General features: G+C 40.7%; 2 protein-coding genes across 11 annotated transcripts in view; one reads left to right on the top strand and one right to left on the bottom strand.

The window, feature by feature from the left end:
* LOC136433266 (uncharacterized) overlaps positions 1-10,900 on the bottom strand; it is a 48,325-nt gene extending 37,425 nt beyond the window's left edge. Inside the window, exon 1 of one of the 3 annotated variants that reach the window (XM_066425295.1) lies at positions 10,295-10,900. The gene's annotated coding sequence lies outside the window, so the exon portion shown is untranslated. Of the gene's footprint in view, positions 1-6,976; positions 7,361-8,855; positions 9,243-10,294 lie in introns of those variants that run through there. The other 2 variants (XM_066425311.1, XM_066425304.1) reach the window with 2 other exon arrangements.
* Positions 10,901-11,656: 756 nt separating this feature from the next.
* Positions 11,657-23,478, top strand: part of LOC136433288 (protein SON-like) — a 58,041-nt gene continuing 46,219 nt past the window's right edge. For 3 of the 8 annotated variants that reach the window (XM_066425382.1, XM_066425399.1, XM_066425389.1), the window contains exon 1: positions 11,657-11,828. In XM_066425382.1, the coding sequence (XP_066281479.1) occupies positions 11,749-11,828 (80 nt within the window). In that variant the 5' untranslated portion in view covers positions 11,657-11,748. The remainder of the gene's footprint in view (positions 11,829-23,478) is intronic. The other 5 variants (XR_010755618.1, XR_010755617.1, XM_066425337.1 and 2 more) reach the window with 4 other exon arrangements.

The raw sequence follows: 23,478 nt of genomic DNA, 5'->3' as shown, positions 1-23,478 counted from the left end.
TGCACAATATATAGCTGTTGTTTGAGTTGCTCCTTTCTTTCGTGCAGGGTTCACTGTTATATGCTCTCTGTAGGCCTGACTGGCATTATAGACACAGGGAAGATAACATTATCTGCCATGTTAAACTAACTGGGGGTAATGAATTGCTGTGTATGCTCACTAAGAATGCTGAGGTAGAACACCCAACTAGCCCAGCCCACCTTTTCTGATAACCCACCTTCTGAGACATGAAAATGGCAGTAAATATGGACCCCAAAATGGAGGCGCTTGCTTTGATGGCATAAAATGTGCTCCATACCAGAATAGAAACTCTTCTGACAATAGAAATCTTCTCCACAACTAAAACATAAGGTAAGGCAACATCAATTTAGTTTCTCTAATCCACAGTTGGGGAAAGGGCCTGAATGTTTAAGAGGGGTTTAATGTTTATATACAGAACATTGCACAATATTGTGGAACAGTCCATTTCTACTTCCTGTGCAAAAAAAGGAATAGTTCCTACAGCCATGCACCCTATTATGATTGGTACTTCTTAGTACATTTGAGTAAAATAACTTTGACCCCACCACATAAAGGACAATAGAATAGTGTGAAAGTGGAACTATTTCTGGTTGGAATGTCATGCTACAAATCAGTTAACATCTGGAATGAATTGTAATTTCAGACAGCTATGATGGAGAAAAAAAAATCATTAATGAGTTTTAGTAAAATATCATGTGTCTGCACCCAAATTCTACTTTGTAGTTATTATGTTCCATTACCTGACAGGTGGTATGGGAGGAGGTTGTATTATTTTTGTTTCTCTTAAATGTCTTAGATTTTCTACAAATGACAATAACTTTGATTACAGAGTAGACTGGTATAGTGGATAGGGAGAAAACATCTATCTTAGTATCACTACCTTTTTAAACATTTGATTATATTTATGACATCCATGACCATATTTCTAAGTCCATTCCCGAAACAGCCCTACCCACCCCACCCCAAATTTTTCCATACTGAGCAGTTACAAAATGATAAAATTCATGCTGTAAATTGCTAAATAATATTTTGGAAAACAGATACTAATGTCACGGGATGCCAAAGTCAATTGCAAAGTCACTTTTACTGCAAACTATAAACTTAATGTGAATTGAAGGTACACTTAATATGCATATCAGGATGTCTCTATCAGGATGGAACAAAATTTCTTTCTTTTTTTCAAAATCAGGCAAAATAATTGGCGTACTGATGTCATCTATAAAATCTACTTTCTGGGGCCTTATTGATGGTGGTTGGCTAAATAAGCCAGCCATAGGAATGCTGCACTGCACTACCACCCAGTGAAAATCTTTAACTTCATATTAATGCTTCATCTTTCGTCTGAAGTTGCCCACTTTACCTGTATACCTATAACGTGTTACGTTTATGCACTGCAGTAGCTAATTTGTAAGAAGTGATGAAGTAGGCTCTTGGTCAAAAGGTGTGGTGGATTCTTTTACGTGCGTGAGGTATGGCTCTCCCCAAACACTGGACGGCCATTTACATGTAACACCATATCTGAGGGACGGCACTAACTGAAGCTGCGTACTAATTTTCCACCTGACTGAAGTGAAGAAAGTCATGTTAAGTGCCTTTTCCAAAATAAACCCAAATTCTTAATATGTTAGATTAACAAAAATATGCAATAAGCTCTGTCATCTAAATGTCAAGAACATGTTGTTTACTAGTGTACAAATAATACCTTCAAGTTAATGCACAACTTATCTAGGGGGACTTGCATGCTCTTTTCTGAAAGGCATAGGCAGCCTACTCTTATTCCCAGAAATTCATCCTGGGAAACCACCTTAGTCATGTAATTCACAGTGAGGCGACCAAATTTTCGTAACCACCTTCCTAATAGTAATTAATAAGAAGTTTATTACAAGTTCATGCCCATGGGCTAATTGCAAATACATGGTATTCTTCTGAATTCAGGGTAAATCATTATCAGGATCCCCCATGCAGACCTTCATCTAGGTGTACCAGTGTTTACACAACAACTAGAGTTCCGCAACCCCATACATTCGCCAAATGATTTTAACCTTTATGACTTTCATGAGTGTTTCTCATTGATTACAAATCATATCAGTTGATCATCTTCTCCACCAAAATAAAAGTTGTCCAAATTATAAGCTTAACAAAGGAGGTTGTGGTATCATTTCTAATTAATTATGAGGTCCTTATCAGCATAATTTAATTCAACAATGTTCAGACTCACATAACTTCAAAATACTGTTAAGTATGAAATGCCGTCATTTAACATTTCTCATTAATTAGATACTGATTTGCATAATAAGTATTCAATTAGGTAAATCATCACTGAAATTATCTACATACCTTCTTATCAAGCCCTTCTTGAGTTATCCCCTTGCAATCCCCGAGGCAAAACCTGCTACTGCAGTGCCAAAAAAAGCCACTAGGGGGGCCAAACCTACAGCACCTACTCTATGTCCAAAGAGCTACCTACCACTGACACATTAGGACCATAGCATATCCAGAACACAAGATATCATAACAGGAAGTTCCGCTGCAGTACTGTAACAAGCTGCCAGGGGACCCAAAATTTGACCATTTCAAGGTCTCATCAAGACCTATCCACGTACCAAATATCAAGACAATTCATCTAGAATGCATTCGGAGTTTAAAGTTTGTGCTGTCGAACATTCGAACGCAAAAGTCCATACAAAGTTTAAGACCCCTGGGTCTGTACGTAGTTTACAGACCCGCTGGTCCGTACGAAGTATACAAACCCACAGAAATGAAGATTACAAACCTGCAGATGGAGCCTTCTGATTGGTCAATGAAAGCTAGCTACATGATGATAGTTTATAAACCTCAGTGTGCTGTATGAACTTGTAAGCACACAAAAATTGGTGCAGTTATCCGGCATAAGTGACAATGTGCCATGCAGATATGCGGAGTCACTAACAATGGAGAGAATGGGACCCGGTTTGGGATTTTGGGATTCGGTGCAAATCAATGTAGTCCCTGGTGTGCTTTAATCCGTTGTGCAATTAAGTAGCTCTACTGTATTTGCATTTTTGAAACTGGTTGCAGCTAATGGGATACTGGTTGTCCCTGTTGATACTGCCTTGCCACTGATAGATCTGCTGGGAGATTAGGTAAGGCAGGGTAGTCTCCTTTAAAGTCCTCCTGCAGCAGCGGCGTATACTTCTAGTATTTTGGAGGGGGGTTCACGATTTCTTACATGGGCCAAGGGTCCATACTAATGCCCACTTTAAGGCAACATAACTCCCTTGGCGGTGAAATATCCAAAGCCGGCATAAAGAAATCATGTTACATCACCCCAAATATATCAAATGTATATGCTGACATTCCAGAAAGTCTGCGAAGGAGGCTAATTATAAGATCAAGATTAAATCTGAATTAACCTCCTTGCTTGCTAAGACAGGGATGAATGCCAGGATATAATAATAAACAGTCATATGACCACACATGGGTTCACCCATAATAATAGCCTCTGGCTAGTTGGGCAACCCTGGCATGTACATGCTGTACCAATAGATGAATAAATGAATGCCAGGATACTATAGCTAAGATGACTTGGCTATCTGTAAGTGTAGCATGAAATAGTTCACTGCTTCCCAATTCCAGGACAATCTTGGTCACCCAGGGCTCGTTGTTTTTATTTCCTTCTACGATTGGTTTCTTGGTGCTGGGTTACGCTTGGTTCAGTTATGAGTCAATTGTCTCTCCATGTAACTCTTGGTGACATGTCTATCTCCATGAAAAAAGACTTTTGTTTTGAATGTGTTTGCGTGTTTGTGGACAGATTGTGTATATTTGTGTCACCGGATGCTTTAAGTCAGCATAACTGTAGAACATGTGAATGGATTGTAATGATATTTGGTATGGGAGGAGAGAGGTCAAGGTCGATTTTGGTCCCCCTGGTATGTGACACTGGAACTGCAATAGCGTATTTGTAAAAACCTTCTAAGGAGAATAACAGAAGAAAGGAATGTCAGATTGTCATGTTATTTGGTATGCAGGTAGGTTGGACATGGATGTACACACTGAAGTGCAAATTATGCAAATTATGCATATTTGTAAAAATCTTCTAAGGAGAATAACACCACCAAAGGGATACAGGCGGTGGACTCTGAATGACCACCAGCAGACTAGCAGTGTGACACAAATGCTCAATGACCTGCAGTGGCCCCTTCTCTCTGAAAGGAGGAGGAACGCCCGCCTCACCTTTCTCTATAAACTAGTCAATAACTACATTAATATAAACACAGACAATCTTCTGAAACCAGCTCAGAGGCGCACCCGGGGGAGCCACACTCTAAAATTCCAAACAATCAACGCTAGAACAGACTTGTTTAAATACTCTTTTTCAGTGGAACGCCCTGCCTGGTGCGGCTGTTACGACTCCCACCGTTGAGTCATTCCTATTCTCCAAGCAGAGGCTTCGCTCGAGAGGGCTAGCTTTGTCCGGGATTTCTAACGTCTGAGAGGAGAGGGACGGACAAAACTACCCCTCTCGATCGAAGCCTCTGCTTGGAGAATAAGTCATTCCGTGCCAGGCAGGAGGCCTGCCCGCCTTAGCCTGGGACCTCCTTCCCCACCTACTTTGCCCCTCGCGGGGTTATCTGGGGGTCAAATAAGTTGAACTTGAAACTTGCAACGAAAAGAACAATTCACTATGGCAAAAAGGACATATAATAAAAAGCAAAATTTCATGGAGATTTTGGGTCCTAAAACTCTTGTTTGTTTTGTTTTCTAACCGTTTACTTAAAGGTAAGAGATCCACAAATTTTATATGTTTGGACAAGTATATAACCTCCTTGACGGTCCTTGGTTTGGAAGGATAGTTCCATGCGTAATTGTCATCAACTGGTTAAGTGGAACCTAGAGTAAGACCTAACTTACCTGCAGTTGGGGTTAAGTGAAATGAAAATGTTTGAAAAGGTAGATCCAGGCGTTTGTTCCAGCTGTACGCTAGCTCAAAGCGCCGAGGACTGGGCTGCGATCCGAGAGCGGCCATCTTGAGGTCACTTCTCTAGCTGGGGTCATTCCCGTCATTCCCGATACGCATCGCGCGCCTGTACTAGCCCGCCACCATACGATCCGCCGTTACTCCTGGCCCGACTTTATCGACTAACGCTGTCCTCTCCGGAGGAAAGGAGGACATCTCAGCCCCGTTACTACCGACTAACGGTGCACACCGTTATCCCATAGTTACTGTAAACGCTATCTGTATGGGGTGGTAATGCAACGTAAAGAAACAAGCATGATTACATGAATCACCGAAATGTTGCTCTGCTATCTTACTTAGAAGAGTCCTCAGCAAACCACTTTAACTGCACAGATCCAACACCAAGGGCGGGAATGAAGCGCAACGTGGAACACATGTCCGTGACCCATGTAACAACTCAACTGTCACGCATGCTTTTCGCACTCTCCAAGCGTAGCTACAATGTCGGTATTTCAAAAACTTGTTTGTAAGAAGGTGTTCTGCAAAAACCAGTTCCGCAAAAACTTATCAAGTTAGTAAACTGACAGCTTCGGAAGTTGAGGCAGTCATTTCTCAGGAAAGAACTAGCTAAGGAGAAGTTTGCTTCCTTCTGCACCCCTTTTTTAAAGTTATGAATTTATCTACGAGCAAACACCGGACAGTTCCCTTTTGAACCTGCGTTGTAAATGATAAAAGTATTTTTAAGAGCACTCAGTTCCAAGTCAAGCGGCAAACCCACCTACAACCGATCCAATCCATGCACTTTCCAGTTGATATGTAATGAACAACTAGTAGTTAATGAATGAATCGAGAAAGATAAGACGCCTAACAAACACACAAAAGTGTAGGAAAATGTGTCATCTTGTTACCTAACAAACACACAAAAGTATTTGTCATCTTGTTGCAACTGGCACCCATTCGTGTACACAAAGCATTTCAATTTGTCTTGTACACACCTGGTCCTTATATTGAGTGTGCAAGACACAACGCTGAGACGCGAACTCACATGCAACACGAAAAAGTTCTAAAACAGAAGCGTCTCATTCATCATAGTTAAAACTACTTACCATTTTGCTGGTGTAATGCACAAATGAACTTCTCTGCCACTTTAAACTATGCATGAAGAAGTAGAAACGTAGGAACCCCCTTGATTGTGGAACAGCAAAATGACAACAAAGGGACTGCACTGCCAATTTGAAGTCCATAAAGGAGGAAGAGCCAATGAAAAACTATTGAGATCTTGGGAGATCCCCTTGGTTGCGAAATAGTTGACATCACCAACGAGCACACCTATTCGTCAAAGCGTAAAGGGCTGACTCATCAGAGAGAGGGAGAGAGAGAGAGAGAGAGAGAGAGAGAGAGAGAGAGAGAGAGAGAGTGAGAGAGACGGTCTACTATAAAGCTGCAATTCATACACGCACGCACGCACGCAAAAATACACACACGGTGCAGTATTTATACTCCGCTACACTATGACCTTGAAGTATGTCATGCTCTTGAGCAGGAAAAGGTACTTAATTAAAAAGTTTTGTAAGGGCAAGTATTGGCTGTTTAAAACACCTGTTCTGTTTTTGTCCCCGCAAATACAAGTCAATGTCAAACTTCCTAGTGATTAGAGGGGTTCTGATTTTTGCATTGTTGGTGCCCTTGTTGCAGAGGTTGAGTCGACACTTTGTGGTGCTTTGGTCTATTATTGGTTACATGTAGAATATCAAGAATAACTACTGAATGACGAACATGTCATTAAACGTGGTACTATTGTTTACAATATAGACCTCGCAAAACGAACCGGAAAAACGAAGGGGGTAGACTATATCTTAAGTGAGCGACAACTGCCATTGTAGCCACTTGTTCAGTACTACTAACAGTTAGTATTCAAAACATGTACATTCAAAACGGGAACATATCGGTCTTATCCGTACAAGGGAATACAAATCTCAAAGTTCGTAAGTCTATTATAAGGAAGAACGCACTCACCATTTTACTTTCCAACGTTCCTCTTAGCACAGAGAAAGTTAGGATGAGAAGAGTTTAGTGCGTAGAGAAAGTTGAAAGAACCCGCCCTGTCCACATGTGTAAGGCGGATATGGCAGTCCGTCTCAAGCACAGGCCTGTCTCAAGGAGGATCGGGGATCCCCATGCCGGGGAAGGCCCACAGGTGATCACATGATATAAAATTCTAAGTTACTTCCTCAACTGCAACTTGTGTGATTTTCAATCAGTCCGACAAGATATACCCCGACATAAACTCGCTTTATGTGCTCCACTAGCCCCAAACTACGAACTGCGAGAGGAAATCTTAAGCTTGTGCAAACCCCGTTTGTGGTGTGGCCACAACCCACAAGACTGGATTCCGAGGCTAACCTCAATAATCTACAAGGTCAAACATTACTGGTTGTTACTAAAGCAATGTGGTGCACCGCACTCGGCAAACTTCCTCTTGGCAAGCATTCTTTGATATTTGTTCAAGAAAAATTTGTTCAAGAACATTCCATAAACTCTTCTACAGATAAAGTTGAGCGGAACTGTCGGATTGTAGGCTATAGATTATGAATACCGATTAATCAATTAATCATGACCTTAAACAACGGCAATCTGACGATCTGAACAATTCCAAGGTGCGATATGGTTGTACGGGACATTTGGTTGTCATTGATAGATATACACTGTCTGCATGCTAAAGTGATAGCACAGGTACAACCGACACAGACACGGGGACGTGGGGGGGGGTAGTTTAGTATAAAGAAATTGACATTCGTACAAATACAACTATAACACCTCTGTGTGAAATGTAACTGAGCGAGATTGAATCTACATGTTGACTTCAGAAAATCAGTTCATGGTTCCTGTCACGGTGATAAACTATGCACACATGTTCTTTGACCATGGCATAACGCGTATGTGACGCAGACATTTGGCCCAAATAACTTGACTCTCTCTCTCTCTTTCACACGCACGCGTGCACACACACACACACACACACACACACACACACACACACACACACATACACACACACACACACACACACACACACACACACACACTCATACACACACACACACACACACGCACACAAACACACAAATAAAGCGCGCGTATGTGTGCACGAACGAAAATACAAACATCTACTCAGTGTCGTCAGTTTACAACCGACATATTTTGAATAGACGCCTACTACAAGATGATCAGAAGATCTCAGGAAAGGTCTCATCTTATTATAAGAAATGGGCAATTGTAATGTTTATACGCTTTGACCCTGTAGTATTTCGTGCTCTTAAGCAGAAAGAGGTACTTAAAAACATGTGTTAATGACAGATATTGACTCTTTAAAACACCTGTTCCGCTTTTGTCAATGTTAAACTTCCTAGTGCATGATTAGATGGGGTCGTGATTTTTGTATTGTTATGTTATATTGTTCATCATTATCTGTCCGTCCACTATGTGTTACGTTTACATGCACATGTACTTGCAATTAGCCTACGGGCAGGAATTTGCAATAAACTTTCTATTGTTGATGCTCTTGTTGCGGAAATTGAGTCCATTCTTTTTTGTTGCTATGGTTAATAGCGGTGACATACACTATTCGAGGAATTTTATTATGAACTTTGAATAAACGTATCGCTCACTAGAGAGAACGCATATTATCACAAAACGAGGCAAAACGATGAAGGGGTAAAGTATATAGAATTGATAATAGTGACAATTACCATATATCAATTCGTTCAGCACAGGCAATGAGTTAAAGAAAAGTGCATACAAAAAAGGGAAGTTATCCTTTTTCTGTAAAGACATAAGAGAATACAAATCCTAAAGGCCACAAGTCGACGTCTACTGTAAGAAATGAGACACTCACCATTTTTCTTGCTAACGTTGCCCCTTTAAACAACACAGCGAAAGTTAAGAGTACGTGGATATAAAAGAAGCCTGTCCTATAGACCATATGTGTAAGGCATATGAGTCAGCAACTCTCGCGCACAGGTCTAGATCATATCTCAAGTAAGGATCGGGGATCCCCGTACAGGGGTCACCTGCAGGGTGCCACCGTACTCATGTTGTGTCTTGTCAATTCTAAGTTACTTCCTCAAGCTACAACTTGTGTGATTTACAATCTGTCCGATATGATATAACTCGGCACAAACTCACTTTATGTGCTCTAGTAGCCCTAAATTGTGAACTCCGGGAGGAACGCCTGTACCAAACGTAAACAGCCTGGCCACAACTAACACGACTTGTTTCCGAGGCTAGCCTCAACATCCCACCAGGTCAAAGACGACTGCTAACAGGTGGTGTCTTAGCAATGTTGTTTACCTCGCGCACTCGGCAAACTTCCTCATGCAGTCATGGCAAGCATTTATTCAAAAACATTTCACAAGGTCTTATACATTGTACAACATAAAGTTTAGCAGAACTGTCGGATTGAAGGATCTTAAATATACCCATTAGCTAGTCTTGAGTTTAAACAACTGCAATCTGACTATCTAAACAAGTCCAACGTGTGATAGTTTACAGGATATTCTGTCATTGATACGTAACGTTATTATACGTATGCTTAGTAGTGGCAAGGTTGACTGTGGCAGGTACAACTGACACATAAACGCGGACGTCCGACCGCTTTTTGTCACCACGAATTCAAATTTCCTGTAGCCTCGCTTTGCAGGCGTGCATGGAAGGTGGAGTCTAATACGCAGGTCTTTCACATGGGGCTTAGGCACCACGGGCTTCATTAATCAAGATCAAGCTTGCAAAGTTACTTTCAACAATCTTAGTCTTCAGTGTGGCAGGAATACCAACTTATAGGGACCCTACTTTCAGGTAATGTTAGTGAACTAGTTGCCACTGCATGCTAAATTATGATGTACAGCGGTATGATAACGATATCGACACAGAATTCTATTGCAAGCGAGATTGGTGTCTAACAGCTCCTGCAGCTGGGGGACAGCGCAAATATATCAAGATCAAATTTGAAAGTACCATTTACTAATCACAGAACACCTCAATCTGGATGCTGGACCAATGCCAACGCACGATGGTGAAAACAAAGTGGCTGCTATAGCTTCACGAAGTGGTTCCGGAATATAAACTACCGGCGGTGGTATACACTCGTTTAAGTAGTTAGCTGACAGGTATGCCCTAAGCCCTTTGGTGCGATCATGGCACATTGTCAAGTGTCCTAGGCCTGGTCCTGTCCCGGGTTGAGGATCTGAATACTAGTGTTTACACCACGGGTAAAGGAACGCCACTAGGCGTGTTTAGAATAGAGCGTGCTATAAGGAAACGTTCGTCACAGCTCACCTGTTTCACCTGTTGTTTACTGGTATGTACCAGCCGAGACACTTCGGGTCCGCAGTGGTCTCCTGCCAACCTTCTAGGACGCGAAACACACGACTGGAGCTCTGTTTGACTCTTGCTTGTGACAGCAGGGCTATGACGTGAACTTGTGTGCTCTTCAGTGCAGCAAATGGGCAATGAGGAAGTTACCTGTCCCACCATCAACTTTTTTTTGCGGTGGGACTTTCCGTGTTAGATTGACTGAGAAAAGGGCACGTGATTGTGAGTCAAACTTTTCTGCTTACGAAGTGGTAATATATGAGGGACTTTCCGCAAGGTCTGTGAGACGAAGCCGGGGCTACGTGATGGCGTACACGGGACCCTCGCCTCGGACTACATGTACCGTCCAGGAAGAGACATGTCAAGCAGTTGGGGCCATCATAAACAAGCTAGCTCCTTGGGCTGATCCGGCTCACTCGTTATCCACAAGACATGGCTACCTTTTCAGGAAAATGAGAAATTCTAACGATCTATGGCGCAAATTGCTGCCACAGACAAAGAAAAGAGCACCGCAAATAAAACCCCTTGAGTCAGAATATTTCCAGCTAGCTGTTTGTCAAATGTCATGGGGACTTCCTTCGAGGGCTGATAAATCAAAGGTCCCCTTGACATACATACCCTACATTCTAAAGTCCAATGAATGAAAGTATGATGACAACCAAGAACTCATTCACTCACTCACTCTCTCCCATAGCTTAGTCAGCCATCGGGGCAGCATAGGTTTCTGTGAAGGCTCTCCACCGCTGGCGGTCTTCCACCAGTCTGGTCATCTGGTTGGCTGAATGACCGGTCCACTCCTTTAGATCTGAGATCCACGACCGACGGGGACGTCCCCGCGGCCGCGCACCCTCCGCGCACCCTCCGCAACCAAGAACTGCACCTTAGATATACAACCAAGACATACAACGATCAGGGACATTATAATGTCATTGCAACGATTGATCATTATTGCTTTTGAAAAACCTTGGCTGCCTCATGTATGTAAAGTTCGTACAAACAAACAAACAAACAAACAAACAAACAAACAAACTAACTAACGAACTAGCTAACAATCAGACACATCGTGCTTTATGCGACTTGTAGTAAAATCTATATTGTCAGTGATGTAGGGACGCATTTTCATTTTGATTGAGAAAACAAAGACTACCAAACTCTGTGTCCATTTTGCTGAGAAACAAAATATTGCATTGGAGTATCCCATTCTTAATACTGAGGGGTGCCACCCTTATACTATTCACATAATGTCATTAAAAAGAATCATAAACGATATTTATTCAATATGAAACATTATTGGAAAGACTTTTGCAGTTGTTTGAGGTGCAGTTTATAAAATCTGGAAGCATTACTAGACAGCGCTCATAGCTTTTCACACCCCTGATAGTCTATGGAATGTCCTCGTAGACTACGTCACATCCAACATGGCGGCCGACGTGAGTGATATTTTCCGGCGATTCGTGCAAGAGAAACTTCAGCAAATCGAGCAAGAAAGAGAAAGCAGGTAGGTTCCTTTTGCTCGTTATATCTAGAACTGGTCATCTGCTATCATATCAACCTCTCGACATCGCCATTCCTTGTCGAACTTTTGTAGGAGGCGCGAGTTCCGAGGAGCATCTACTGGCTCAGTGCGTTGTCCATCGATATATTATCGTTGCTTGGAGGAACGTGCCAAAACTCATGAGGAGAAAGAAGTGGGTCGATGCGCAGAATACGATCACCACTGTGTGTGTAGGACAACCTTCATAGCGTTGGTGCTTCGGTAACGATCAGAGATAGCGTGCGCTTGGCTGTATGGTAAGATCGCTTTGTTGTGGTAAGCGGCGTTTAGAACTGTGCATCTGTTTCAGTGTTTGCATAAATGATCTGCTGGTCAGTTACAATCATATGAAGTTTCGGGATGCCACAAAGATTGGGTTGGACAAAGATTTACTTGTGTTGTCTCTTTACATTGTGGACTGGTATGAAATTTAAGTCTGTAGTGAATGCAAAGGTTATAAGTAAGGTCACGTAAATCTGAATTATGATATTGTGTTGCCATGTAATATGAAGAAACAAGCATTCTCATATTTCAGTCCCAGACGTTCTATTTTAACTGTAAAAGAAGCTTATAATTACCAGCAGTAGGTGTGTGTGTTTATGTAGGGCTCAATATGCTGTATATTGTTACCTCCAAAAATGTAAATTGTCAGGATTTTGGAAAACTGTCTGCAGACATCTTGTCCAGATGAATCCTAAATATGATCCAATCAGATCATCATAATTTTTTCTGCAACTTGTAGGTGGGAAATTCGAACCCTGGAATGTACGTATATTCATTGTTTCTCTACACCTGTGTGTATGTTCATTTTGTTTGAAACAACAGTTGACATTTCAAAGGTTTCATTTTTAGTAAAATTCATACTCAACTACAGAGTCTTGACACCGGCCAAAGGTGTAAATATTTATGCATACCAATGATACCATTGCCAATACCAATGGCTTATAATGATCACCCTGAGATGATGATGAATACCAAAGGAGCCAACACATCACTCCGAGTCCTGTATCAGTACAAAACTACTACATGTTTAGTGTTACATGTAGAATACGAGCCTCCGAATAGTTTATGTTTCTCTTAGCCTGGGTACGGTGAATATTGACTGATTAGTCTCAGGGCAGTTACATGTACCACTGGCTCAATCTTTTTGCTTGATTTCATTAAGCAACTGAAAACATTGAGCCAGCAGTAACTACAGAGGATGGCAGCCAGGGTACAATGTAGTTGTCTCTAACAATTGCAGCAGAAAGTAAGAGGAGTTTGTATGTTCACTCTTTAACTTAGATTTCTCTCAGTTACCCAATTCATATTTTCACAAGTCATTGACACAGATTTACAATTCATTGAGTGGCACAGTATAAGAAGTTAAATGGCCTGACAATAGAATAAGTGCACAAGCCAAGTTTTTGGCCCTGATGCCACTGTGCTGTGCATTGTGGCGGTATTGGGGATATTGAATTATATATGCATCTTTTCATATCAACTATAATTTCTGTCAACAGGCAATATATCATTGCATCGCCATCTGGGATGCGTAAGGATTGAGGTTGTCAAAACACATTTTGGTCCAGCCAAATTGTCTGGATCAGTGATCAGCTCATGCACATGTATGTAGCCGTTGCATGGTAATAATATGCCAGCGTGTATACACTGACATGGGCCTGCAGTACCAATACATTCTGCAAGGTTTGTTCTATATCTTGCTTTTACTGTTCAGAGTTAGTCCAAGAAATGTCGGATAATCCCCTCAGTCCACATAACACCTTCACTGCAAGTAAAAGCTAGCATATCCATACCAATAAACGAGAGTGCAATTCACACACAGTAATTCTTGACATTGCCTAAGACATTTTAAGGGTTGTCCTTGGCCATGAATAGCATTTGTTACAGGGATTACTTACACAGCTCTGGAGGGTGTCTGGTAATGTCCAGATTAGCACGGAGTACATACAGTTAATGACCCTTTATTGGGCCCGTAAAACTTGACTCATATCCACAAAGCCTCGAGCGTGGTCAGTTTAAAGCGCCCATCCATGTGATAAACAAGTGTTGCTAGAGTGGCATTTTATTAGACATTAAATTTAAAAAAATGTGGTAATGGCGGTCAGGTGGCCACAGAATGCTGATGGAACACATGCCACTACCAATCCCAATATCCATTTTTACACAATATAGGCTGCTGTCAGCTGTGAAGGGAGGGTTATGAAGTCATTTGTCAGAGACTAATGACCCATAAGCTGCACACTGTGATCCTCTGGTCAGACATGTTCAGACTTTATGACTCAACTTTATCAAACTGACTTTTGTGATAGTTCAGGTGCATATGAAGTCTCAACCTTTTACAGCTAGTTTTTACAATCAACGTGTCGAAAATCACCACTAAGTACATTTGTAATGATATTCTGATTTGCAATCCAATTTATGAGAGTCAGACTGTCGGACTTTCATTGACATATTTTACAGATTGAAGTATTCAATACACAGACTGACACCACTGTAGTTTTAAGAGATGTATATTAGCCAGACAGCATGGATGCCGTCAATAGATAAAAGGTGGTCATATCATCAGTTTGTGTGCATCTGATCCATTCTTTGGTTGACTAGTAACTGCACATGACAGTCAAGAGGACCAGGTGCATTCAGTAAGCTGTACACATACTATATATAGCCGACCAAAACTTGTTGATGGTCATTTTAGCTTCATGAATTTAAACAAGGCAGTTGTGCGGAGTTGCAGCGCTCCACAAATGTCACCGAAAAGGTCAGCCAGAATTTTCTGCGGAAGTTGAGTGCAATTTTCGCTCCCAGTGCTTTATCACAGCTGACAGCAGTAGGCTTTGTGTAATATCCTCCGGCTGAAGGGAATATTCATCAGTCAGTCCTCGTTTTCTTCTGAATCTGATGGAAAACTTCATACTCTCCTTCCCAATATTATTTCATGGTTGTTCTCATATTGAAAGTTATAACATTCCTTTTCTGCACACTTCTCTGATTTGGCTCTGGTAATAAAACAATATCTTTCCTTGCATTGTGTTCTTCCATTCAATAAAGGCAGTATCGATCAGTTTAGCTTAATTTTGACAGTTTTGACAAAACTTCATATTCTCCTTCCCATATTCTATTCATGGTCGTTCTCATATTGAAAGTCATAAAGTTCTTTTTCTGCACACTAAGTCTTTGTTTTGGCTCTGGTAATAAAAAATATATCATTCCTTGTGTTCTCCTATCTGTAATTGGCAGTATCAGTCAGTACAGCTTAATTTTGACAGTTCTTTAGTTTGGAGAATGCGGAAGACGATGAATTGAAAAGAGAAACTGGTGACCAAAACTTCCCTTTGAAGTTCATGTGTTGTCAGGGTTGTTAGATGGCGTATGGCAAGCAGATAAAATCCTGTGAAGTGCACTGCTGGAGATAAACTTTATTACGATCGGAGTTTACTGTATAATGTGATATTACTGTTTCAGAGGTCTTGATGAGCTCTTTATATCACTGACAGATATTGGAGATAAGTCAAACTGCATTTGTATGTCCAAATAGTACTCTATCTTTTGTCAAGCAAAGCTTATTTGTTCTTCCTAAGTGAAATGGCATTTAAAACTTTTGATCGTGATTCATTAGGTAAGAATTGAAAGAAATGACAGGTACTTTTTAGATGCATTGATAAGTGATTGGTACCCAACATATTCTCATCCCCTGATCATGAAGGGCCAATGGAGGTAAAAAATAAAATCTCTTATCTCTGGGTCACAAGATTACTTGTCAGCAGGCAAAGATTATGTTTTTATGGTTGGTAAATGCATCAAATATCTTAACTGCTGTGTGCCTAAAGGGATGCAACTGTAGTGTTAGCTGTATATATGCAGTTTTCAGATTGGTACATGCACATGTACATGTACATGTACATGTACATGTACATGTACATGTATGTCCCCACTGGCTGTATGCGTTACATGCAGCACTCAGCAGCAGTATCAGAAGAATCAGGCCTGTGTGTGAGCATCTGTCTAACCTTCTCATCAGGAACATGTACACATACACAGTCATGTATATCTGACCTGGATTCCACCTATCTCTCAGTTGCAGCTGTACATGTCCTATGCAGATGGCCCTTACTCGCCTCAAGTAGGCTGTGACACATGTAGGTCTGTAGGACACATAGCTTGACCACAAGGAATGTAAATGTTGTGATTGTGGATTATAGACGGAGATGTGATTTTCATCAATGTCTATAGTCATACAAATCTGCTTTGGTATATTTTCATATCAATCTTATGTAACGTTACATGTTGGTGTTCGTCTATCCATGGCAATTTTGTGTTATGGCAACATAATTACTGGTGGACACAGACTGAGACCATTTACATGTACATGTATGCAGCTGAAAAGGGAAAATGGAGAATTCTCCATTAAATGTCTTAGAATGTACAATGTATAAACACTTGAACAGTACTTACAAACTAATATGATCAATATTTTGTGTCTATCAATGTTTTATACATCATGTTGTATGTACATGAATCTTTATCTTGAAACAGCTTTAGTCATACAGAACTGTTCATGCATGTACATGTATATTTGTCGGTACATGCAGGTCTTTCAAATTCAAGTACATGTATGTGTAACTGTTTCTGTTTTTCATCTTCAACCCATCTTCATCCCAGCCTAATGTATAAATTGTATCAATAATGAGTAAGAACCCTCAATGACTCTGAAATAATGTATGACTTGATGGAAATGAATAATTAAGTCATACTTTGAAAACTGTTGTTGCTGATGTCTGCCTAGGCCTGCTAAGGAGCCAGTGAGGCCAGTAAGATACATGTACATGTTACCAATGTTCTTGGTCTGCATAGAAACAATGAAATATAATACTATTAATAGATATCGTGAACCTGACTTTCAATGTAGAAATAACATTAACCTTGAAATGCTGAGATCTATTTTTTGCTGTCCGATTTGTGTTGCAGCCAAAATGGAACACTTAACCTGTGCGGTGACTTGCCCCGCTCATGTATATATACTGCACGTGGCTGGAATGTGTTCTGCCGCTTCCATTATAAACAATGTCGAAGGTTATACAGTCAAGCAGGAAGAAAAGACATTGTAAAAGGTAAAGGTAGTCCCGTGGCCTTTTTGAGACTGTAGGGGCAGTGGGTTGTTATCCTCTGTATCTATTCTAGGGCACGGTGTTGGAAGCTGGAGCCCATCCCTCTCCTTCCATCACCTCTTACCTCCCCAACCAAAGTAAGGAATCCGTTTTTACACCAGGGAAGAGTTAAAAACGTGGTGCAAAGTGCCTTTCCCAAGGACACAACATCAAACCAGGAATGCCAGGAATCAAACCCATGACCTTTACATGTAGATCTTGTGCCGAGCCACCCGGCCAATTCAACGCCATTCAGACATTATATCTACATTTGTGCATCAAAAGTATATAAAACATTTTTTTAGTTTCCTGACTGTAGATGCCTCTTTGTAACTGATTTTCACTGCTGATACGGCTTCAAATGGCGTGAACAACTAGCCTGATTGCATATGGCGTAGGGACGTGTGTCTCTTGGTGATGTGGAAAGTCTGGTGCTTCTTTACAAAGTTAGGCTGCACACAGGCAGTTGGAGAAACTTTACATACCTGATAACTCATGTACCCGTGTCTGTCATTAGCTACATACTGTAATACATTTTGTAGTTGAGAGGAGTTGCCTTTACTTGCAAGGTGGGATTGCTAAAAGTATAAAGCTTCAGATCAATACATGTCCCAGCTCACCTCCCAGATTTGTGGCTGGGTTGTTAATGGTGGTCCGGCTCTTGCGTGTTTCGCCTGCAGATACGAGCACGGCGTAGATCAGGCAATCTTCAGGTCTACTCGGAGATTAACCTTTAACAAGCTGAGGGCAACTACATGTACATACGCAAGATTTGTGACCAAGCAGATTCCTGCTCCTATGGCAGTGGGAAAGGGACTTTTTGACTGCATTCTCTTTTTCTCCCTTTGTGCACTGTGTAATTTTCTGATTTAGAGTTCTTACCTCTTCCCTCATGACCTCAATGAAAAGCGGCCTGCGTGCCGATTTGAGCTTATCATGAATAAACAAAGGTTCAAACAAAAGTTACAGTTCATGTTTCAAATGCACTTGCATTGCTGTGATTGAATTGGTCAGAATCTGTTGCTATGTCAGTATGTGGAATTATGATTATAATTTGTAGGATGATAGTTAGAATTCCAACGATAAAGCAAATGCTCCAAATAGCACTTGCTTTCTGCAAAAAGTTGGCATTGCTTACCTGTATGTTCAGCATTAGTTTTCTTATCATGATCCTGGAGTTGGCGCATGTTGCCTACCGTGAATCTCTAACATTTATAGCTACCAGTATATAAACATATAACTTACTACATCTCATATGGTTGAAGTACGTTTCCATAAAGCCATCCACTAGTATTAGGGCATGCAAATCAGACTTAGATGAAGTTTTTACAGAGAAGTGAGCATAATTTCTGACTTAGTGGCAGGTAATTTGGCCTGATGAATGGACCTTTATTGGTAAAACATTGTGCCTTGTAGGCCCGTGTGCCTGGTAGCAGGTGTCGAAAATCCATTTCTACTTCCACTGTATTGATTAACCACCTTTATGGGCCCCCAGATTACTTCCCCTGTTGCCTGCGTATTTGTTCAATAATGTTGCCAAGCGGAAGACTCTCCATCTGCTAGTCTCCCTCGATGGCAGTATACTAACCCAGAAGGACAGTAGGAGGGAGGAAGTTGGCCGATTCAGCAGCAGCGCTTTCTAAGGTGGAATGTTGCGATTTCTTTTTTTCAGATGGATAATAAGTTGAAGTCAACCAAACTGCGTTGTTACAAATGCTGATTGTAAGACTTTTGGGTTTATCTATAGGCAACTGTTGAAATGAATTTGATGGTACAAGTTAGACCCTGTTCGTACCAGGTGTCACGAATCAGGGCTCACCCAGGCACGAGATTGATCCTGATTTGCAAAGTCTGGTATGAACAGTTCGAATCTCGCTCAGAGGGTGATTCGAGATCAATACTGTGTCTGGGTGGGTGAATCCAGATTCTCAAAGACTGGTATGAATGAGGTCTTAGTTATCACTAAACCTTGTCATATGCATTTCTGCAGCTGAGGCAAAAAGCTTTTAAGTGGGGTTTGAATTGTTAATACATTAATGGGAGTATTATCTTTCTAATCAAAACTGTGGTTAATGGTGCAGAATTTGGATATATGATACTATCTCTGAATATCAATCATAGTCTGGCAATAGAGAGATGCAGATACATACAAACATGTATCGTATGATCAGCTGTTTTTGCCTAATTTGACAGTTATCGACCCCTCCCTGCAAAGGTGCTAGTGTACAACATGTACAGCAATTCCTTGTATCTGTTTACCCGTAGCAGATCTAAGGTTAAAAATCATTCCAGAACAGCTACATGTACAGGTATAATGTGTTGTATATGGAGACAAATAGCAAAAGTTAGTATGCGCTGTTGTATAGATAAGAAAGTTTTTATTGTGTTACGAAACATTGATTGATCTAGCCAGCGAAGCAGCAGAACTTTTCATGAGAAGTATGGGATTCCCCTTGACAGTGCAAGGTCAAAAGATCCCCTTATATCATCCTTGAAGGTGACTTATGCCGTACTGTGTGCACCCTGTCCTTTTATGGCATTTTCACTCAGAAAGCTATCTATGCCTGGCGGAAACTCTTGATCTCGTGCTGAAAACTCTTTCCTTTATGACGAAGATTAGTTTCAGACGAGATCACACGACACAGGGTCGCCATTCCTGCCTGAAGATCTAAGGCACAGATTCATCATTGTCAAAAATCACTGCAGTGCTGGATTTTGTATCCCGTGCAATTGTCATAGAAGTAGGGGTGATGAAGCAATACTATACCAGTGACATATATGGCCATTTCTGCTGTCACCTTGCAAGGCCAGTCAAAAGTGACAAAAGGTTATGAGGCTGAATCAAATGGGAATCAGACATTTTTGAATCAATGCTTACTAATAGGTTTTGTGGCTTTGCTATATCAGTTGTGCTCTTTGATTTTCTATCTGATGTTGATATGTATATGTATGAGCATTTAAGAACTGAATACAAAACAGCAATATATATTTGTCCACTATCACTCTGTATACTGGTAGATGTTGTCATGAATAGATGAAATGAAATATATACGTATGAGTCTGGCCTTATAGCAGGCTTTATCTTTTCAAAGACGTACAACTTGTAGCTGGAACCTTCCTTTGTACTCTCTGGCCTGTCATACTGTAGCACTTTAAATCCCATAGCATGGAAGCTCTGGTATCATACCAAATCCATTATCCTACAGTTCTGACCGCTGACTATATGTTAGTGTCACCTGTGTCTTTCATTATTCAGCTATCAAAGTTATTGGTACTGTGTTCTATCTTGCTCAGGCTTTTTTCTTAATCTTTCTGTACATTTGTATCCCATAAGATGAGTGGTCTTCTCAGAGGAACAAAGGGAATAGAGCTTTGAACCTGTACATGTGCTAAAGACCGGTTTTCTCTTCTTTTTGCTTAAGTGGTTGCCAACAGGGACAAGAAATTATTATGTACAGTCAAGATCATATTGTCGGAATCATTGCCACATTGGTTGGTTGGTTTATTACATTTACCATGAATGATGAAGGCTTAATGTTTAAGTTATATAGTATGGTAATTTTTTGGCAATTAATCTTTCTCACTCCAGTCTTTCAGCACAAAGAAACCTTCCAACTACATGTTCAACATCTAGGAAGTTAACCACAGAAGGCTAGAAGCATGTAAAAGTTGGAAATGTTTTGTTTCTTCTTGTGTGCTGGTGGATAAATGTGGCAGTGAATATGTATGTGATAAATGTGGCTCATGGCCTACTAAATGGTAATTAGATACAAATTAGGGTGTCTAGTTTTCGGACCTGAACAGGAGACATAAATTTGTGGCTGATGATGACTAGGATCACAGACTTGTCCCGAGGGATTCCAAGGTGAAGTGACTTGTGATACTGATAGTTTTCAGTAGTAAAGCCTGAGCTGCAGGGACCAGATCTAACACCCCCAGCATGGCTGTGTTACAGGGACTAAACGTAGTCTATAAAGCACTGCATCAGTGTGATTGAGTTCAAAGTGGCCTATTGATTCTGTAGCTGAGGAATTGGAGTGCACTTGAACCGAGACATTGCCAAACAATAGATCAGGATTCCGGCCTCACTCCACTGCTGATGAGTTAGCCCAGCAAATTGCATGTCGGGGCCAAAGTAGGATGAGGATCGGTCTCCGGGTCTCCCTAGGGCAATTTGATTAATCCCTCCTTTTGAGCCTACCTTTTATGGCTGGAACATATAAAAGCTGCTACTACAAATAAACAGTCTTAAGTCCAATAATCTATTTGAACCAAATATGGTTTTCTGTGTAATCATGGTTGCGCGAAACTTTGTAAAAGTGCAGATTGGTACCTTGGCCTGTGGTGTTGGCTGAATGACAATAATCAGCAGTAGCACTGAGCCCCCACACAACCTGGCACCATCTGGCACTGAGCAGTAAAAATCAGAGTAACAGTTGTTTGAGCCTGGATTTGTGCAAAGGAATCAATGAGGATAATCTTTGACAGATGTTTATAGCTAATGCTGGCACAGTATTTAGTCAATTGATCTGCAATATGACATAATGACAATATCACTCAGTAGAGCCATAACATGCTTTAAATTTTGTGGACTTTGTCATCTGCATACTCTATAACTTTCAATGTAGACATTTATTTCACTAGAAAGTATTTAGCAAAGCTCTTCTAGAATTGATGAAGAATCTATACTCAGTTCATGATCTGCACTCTAGATCTGATGTGATGTCTGTATGGCTTCAACTCAGTTGTCAGGCTGTGCACCTTAATTATCTGTTCTTGCTGTTTGAGATTCGATGTACAGTATTAGAAAAACAAGATGTGCCAGGACTGGAGAAATGGTGCTTTCCACATCTTTTTGTCCTGTGGGCTACTTTTCTGAAAGTCCAGTGTGAGTGCCTAGCTATAGGGTGTATGCTCATGAGGCATCCAAACTCATTAACCTTTAGGAACCATTCTAGTATAGGAGCCGTGGCTCCCCTCCAATGCACATGGCATTTGGGTATGCTTCACTACTGCAATATGATGATGATTATTACTGCAAAGATATCCTTGTCTGTACGGGCATTATGCAGGCACATTTGCCATCAAGGTTACATAGTTTGCATCTTAGGTGAAAAGTTAGGCGAGATGATGCATTTCTAATGTGCCTCAGATTTTCATGTTTCTTTGCGCAGAATGGAAATAGATTTGTGGTACACTATTATACCAGTGTCAGGTTTGATAGTAAGTTACTTTTGATCTTCAGGATGGTACAAAAGATGTAGTTTTTTGTCAGAATGTGTCTTTTATGTGGAAGCTTTTGAATGGGATTGGAATAAAGACGCTTTGGCTTAGTTTTGTGTCTTCTAGTTCTACTGCTAGATGCATGTACATCTAAACCCTATGTGACATTTTTGCCAGTATTCTTTTATGAATATAGCCCAAGGGCTGTACCTGATAAAATCCTGGACCATTTGAAAAGTAATGTAAGGTAAATTATTTTAAAGCCCTGGGATAGAACATGTTTCCAGTCGAATACCTCATCGTCCTAGGCGCCCTTGTTTGTGATACAGGTGTATTGCAGGAGATAACAGGTAACACATATTTCAGGCAACCAGATCCCACTGTAGATACAGGCAGAGCTGTGCCTTTGTCACAATGTGTATGCTAATACTTCTGGCATAACAGCTGCTTTCTCATCAGGTGTTTGTGTTTCATAAGCTGGGGTAATTTTATTACTTGACTGTAATTACAGATAAGGAAGGAAATGGATGGCGTACCAATTTTGAGTTCCAAGCATGAATTATTTTGGCAATACGTACACGTATGCTTACATTTTCTTTAACACTCACATTCACTTAGCAGCTGTGTTTCAGCAGTGGTGTTTCAGTGTCTCGGTCAATGGTTTTGCAAGCTAACTCCTTCAGCAAGAAGGCAGTCCAAATTTACCTAAATGCATCTAAAGCTAGACTGGTTCTGGCAGGGCAGCATTCATGTGAGCAAAGATCAGAACCTGTAAAAAAAGACTGTCTGACAGGACTATGAATAATAGGTTAGAGGTTAAGTCAGAGGTTGATGAATATTTGATGCCTGACAGAAACGCTTTGCAGGTTCCCTCATCTCTTTATCCCCATTCACAGATCAGTAATCAGGAAATATCTGTGCAAGTATGGCTGGTCGCTCTGCACTTTTGTTTCAATTGAAAGTACCCGTGGGAACCCTGATGGAGGCCTTTTTGTTAAGAATGTCAAACATGATTGATAAGTACAATGTTTCAATTTGTTTTTTTATAACAAATGACAAGCTTAAGCCATCTATTCCTTATCAGGGCACTTATCTCATTGTGGCAATAACACTCATACTGGTTATTTTATAATCAAACAATCATAAATCAGCACTACTGTTTACTAAGTTTCAAGATAATTCTAATTTCTCTCTGAAAGTTTGCTTACTATATTCATACTGCTTTAATGATTTTTTAACCTAAA

This window comes from Branchiostoma lanceolatum, chromosome 1 (genome assembly GCF_035083965.1).
Source record: "Branchiostoma lanceolatum isolate klBraLanc5 chromosome 1, klBraLanc5.hap2, whole genome shotgun sequence".
NCBI classification, from domain to species: Eukaryota; Metazoa; Chordata; class Leptocardii; order Amphioxiformes; family Branchiostomatidae; genus Branchiostoma; species Branchiostoma lanceolatum.
Note: the sequence above shows the minus strand (reverse complement) of the source record. Positions and strands in the feature narration are given on the sequence as shown.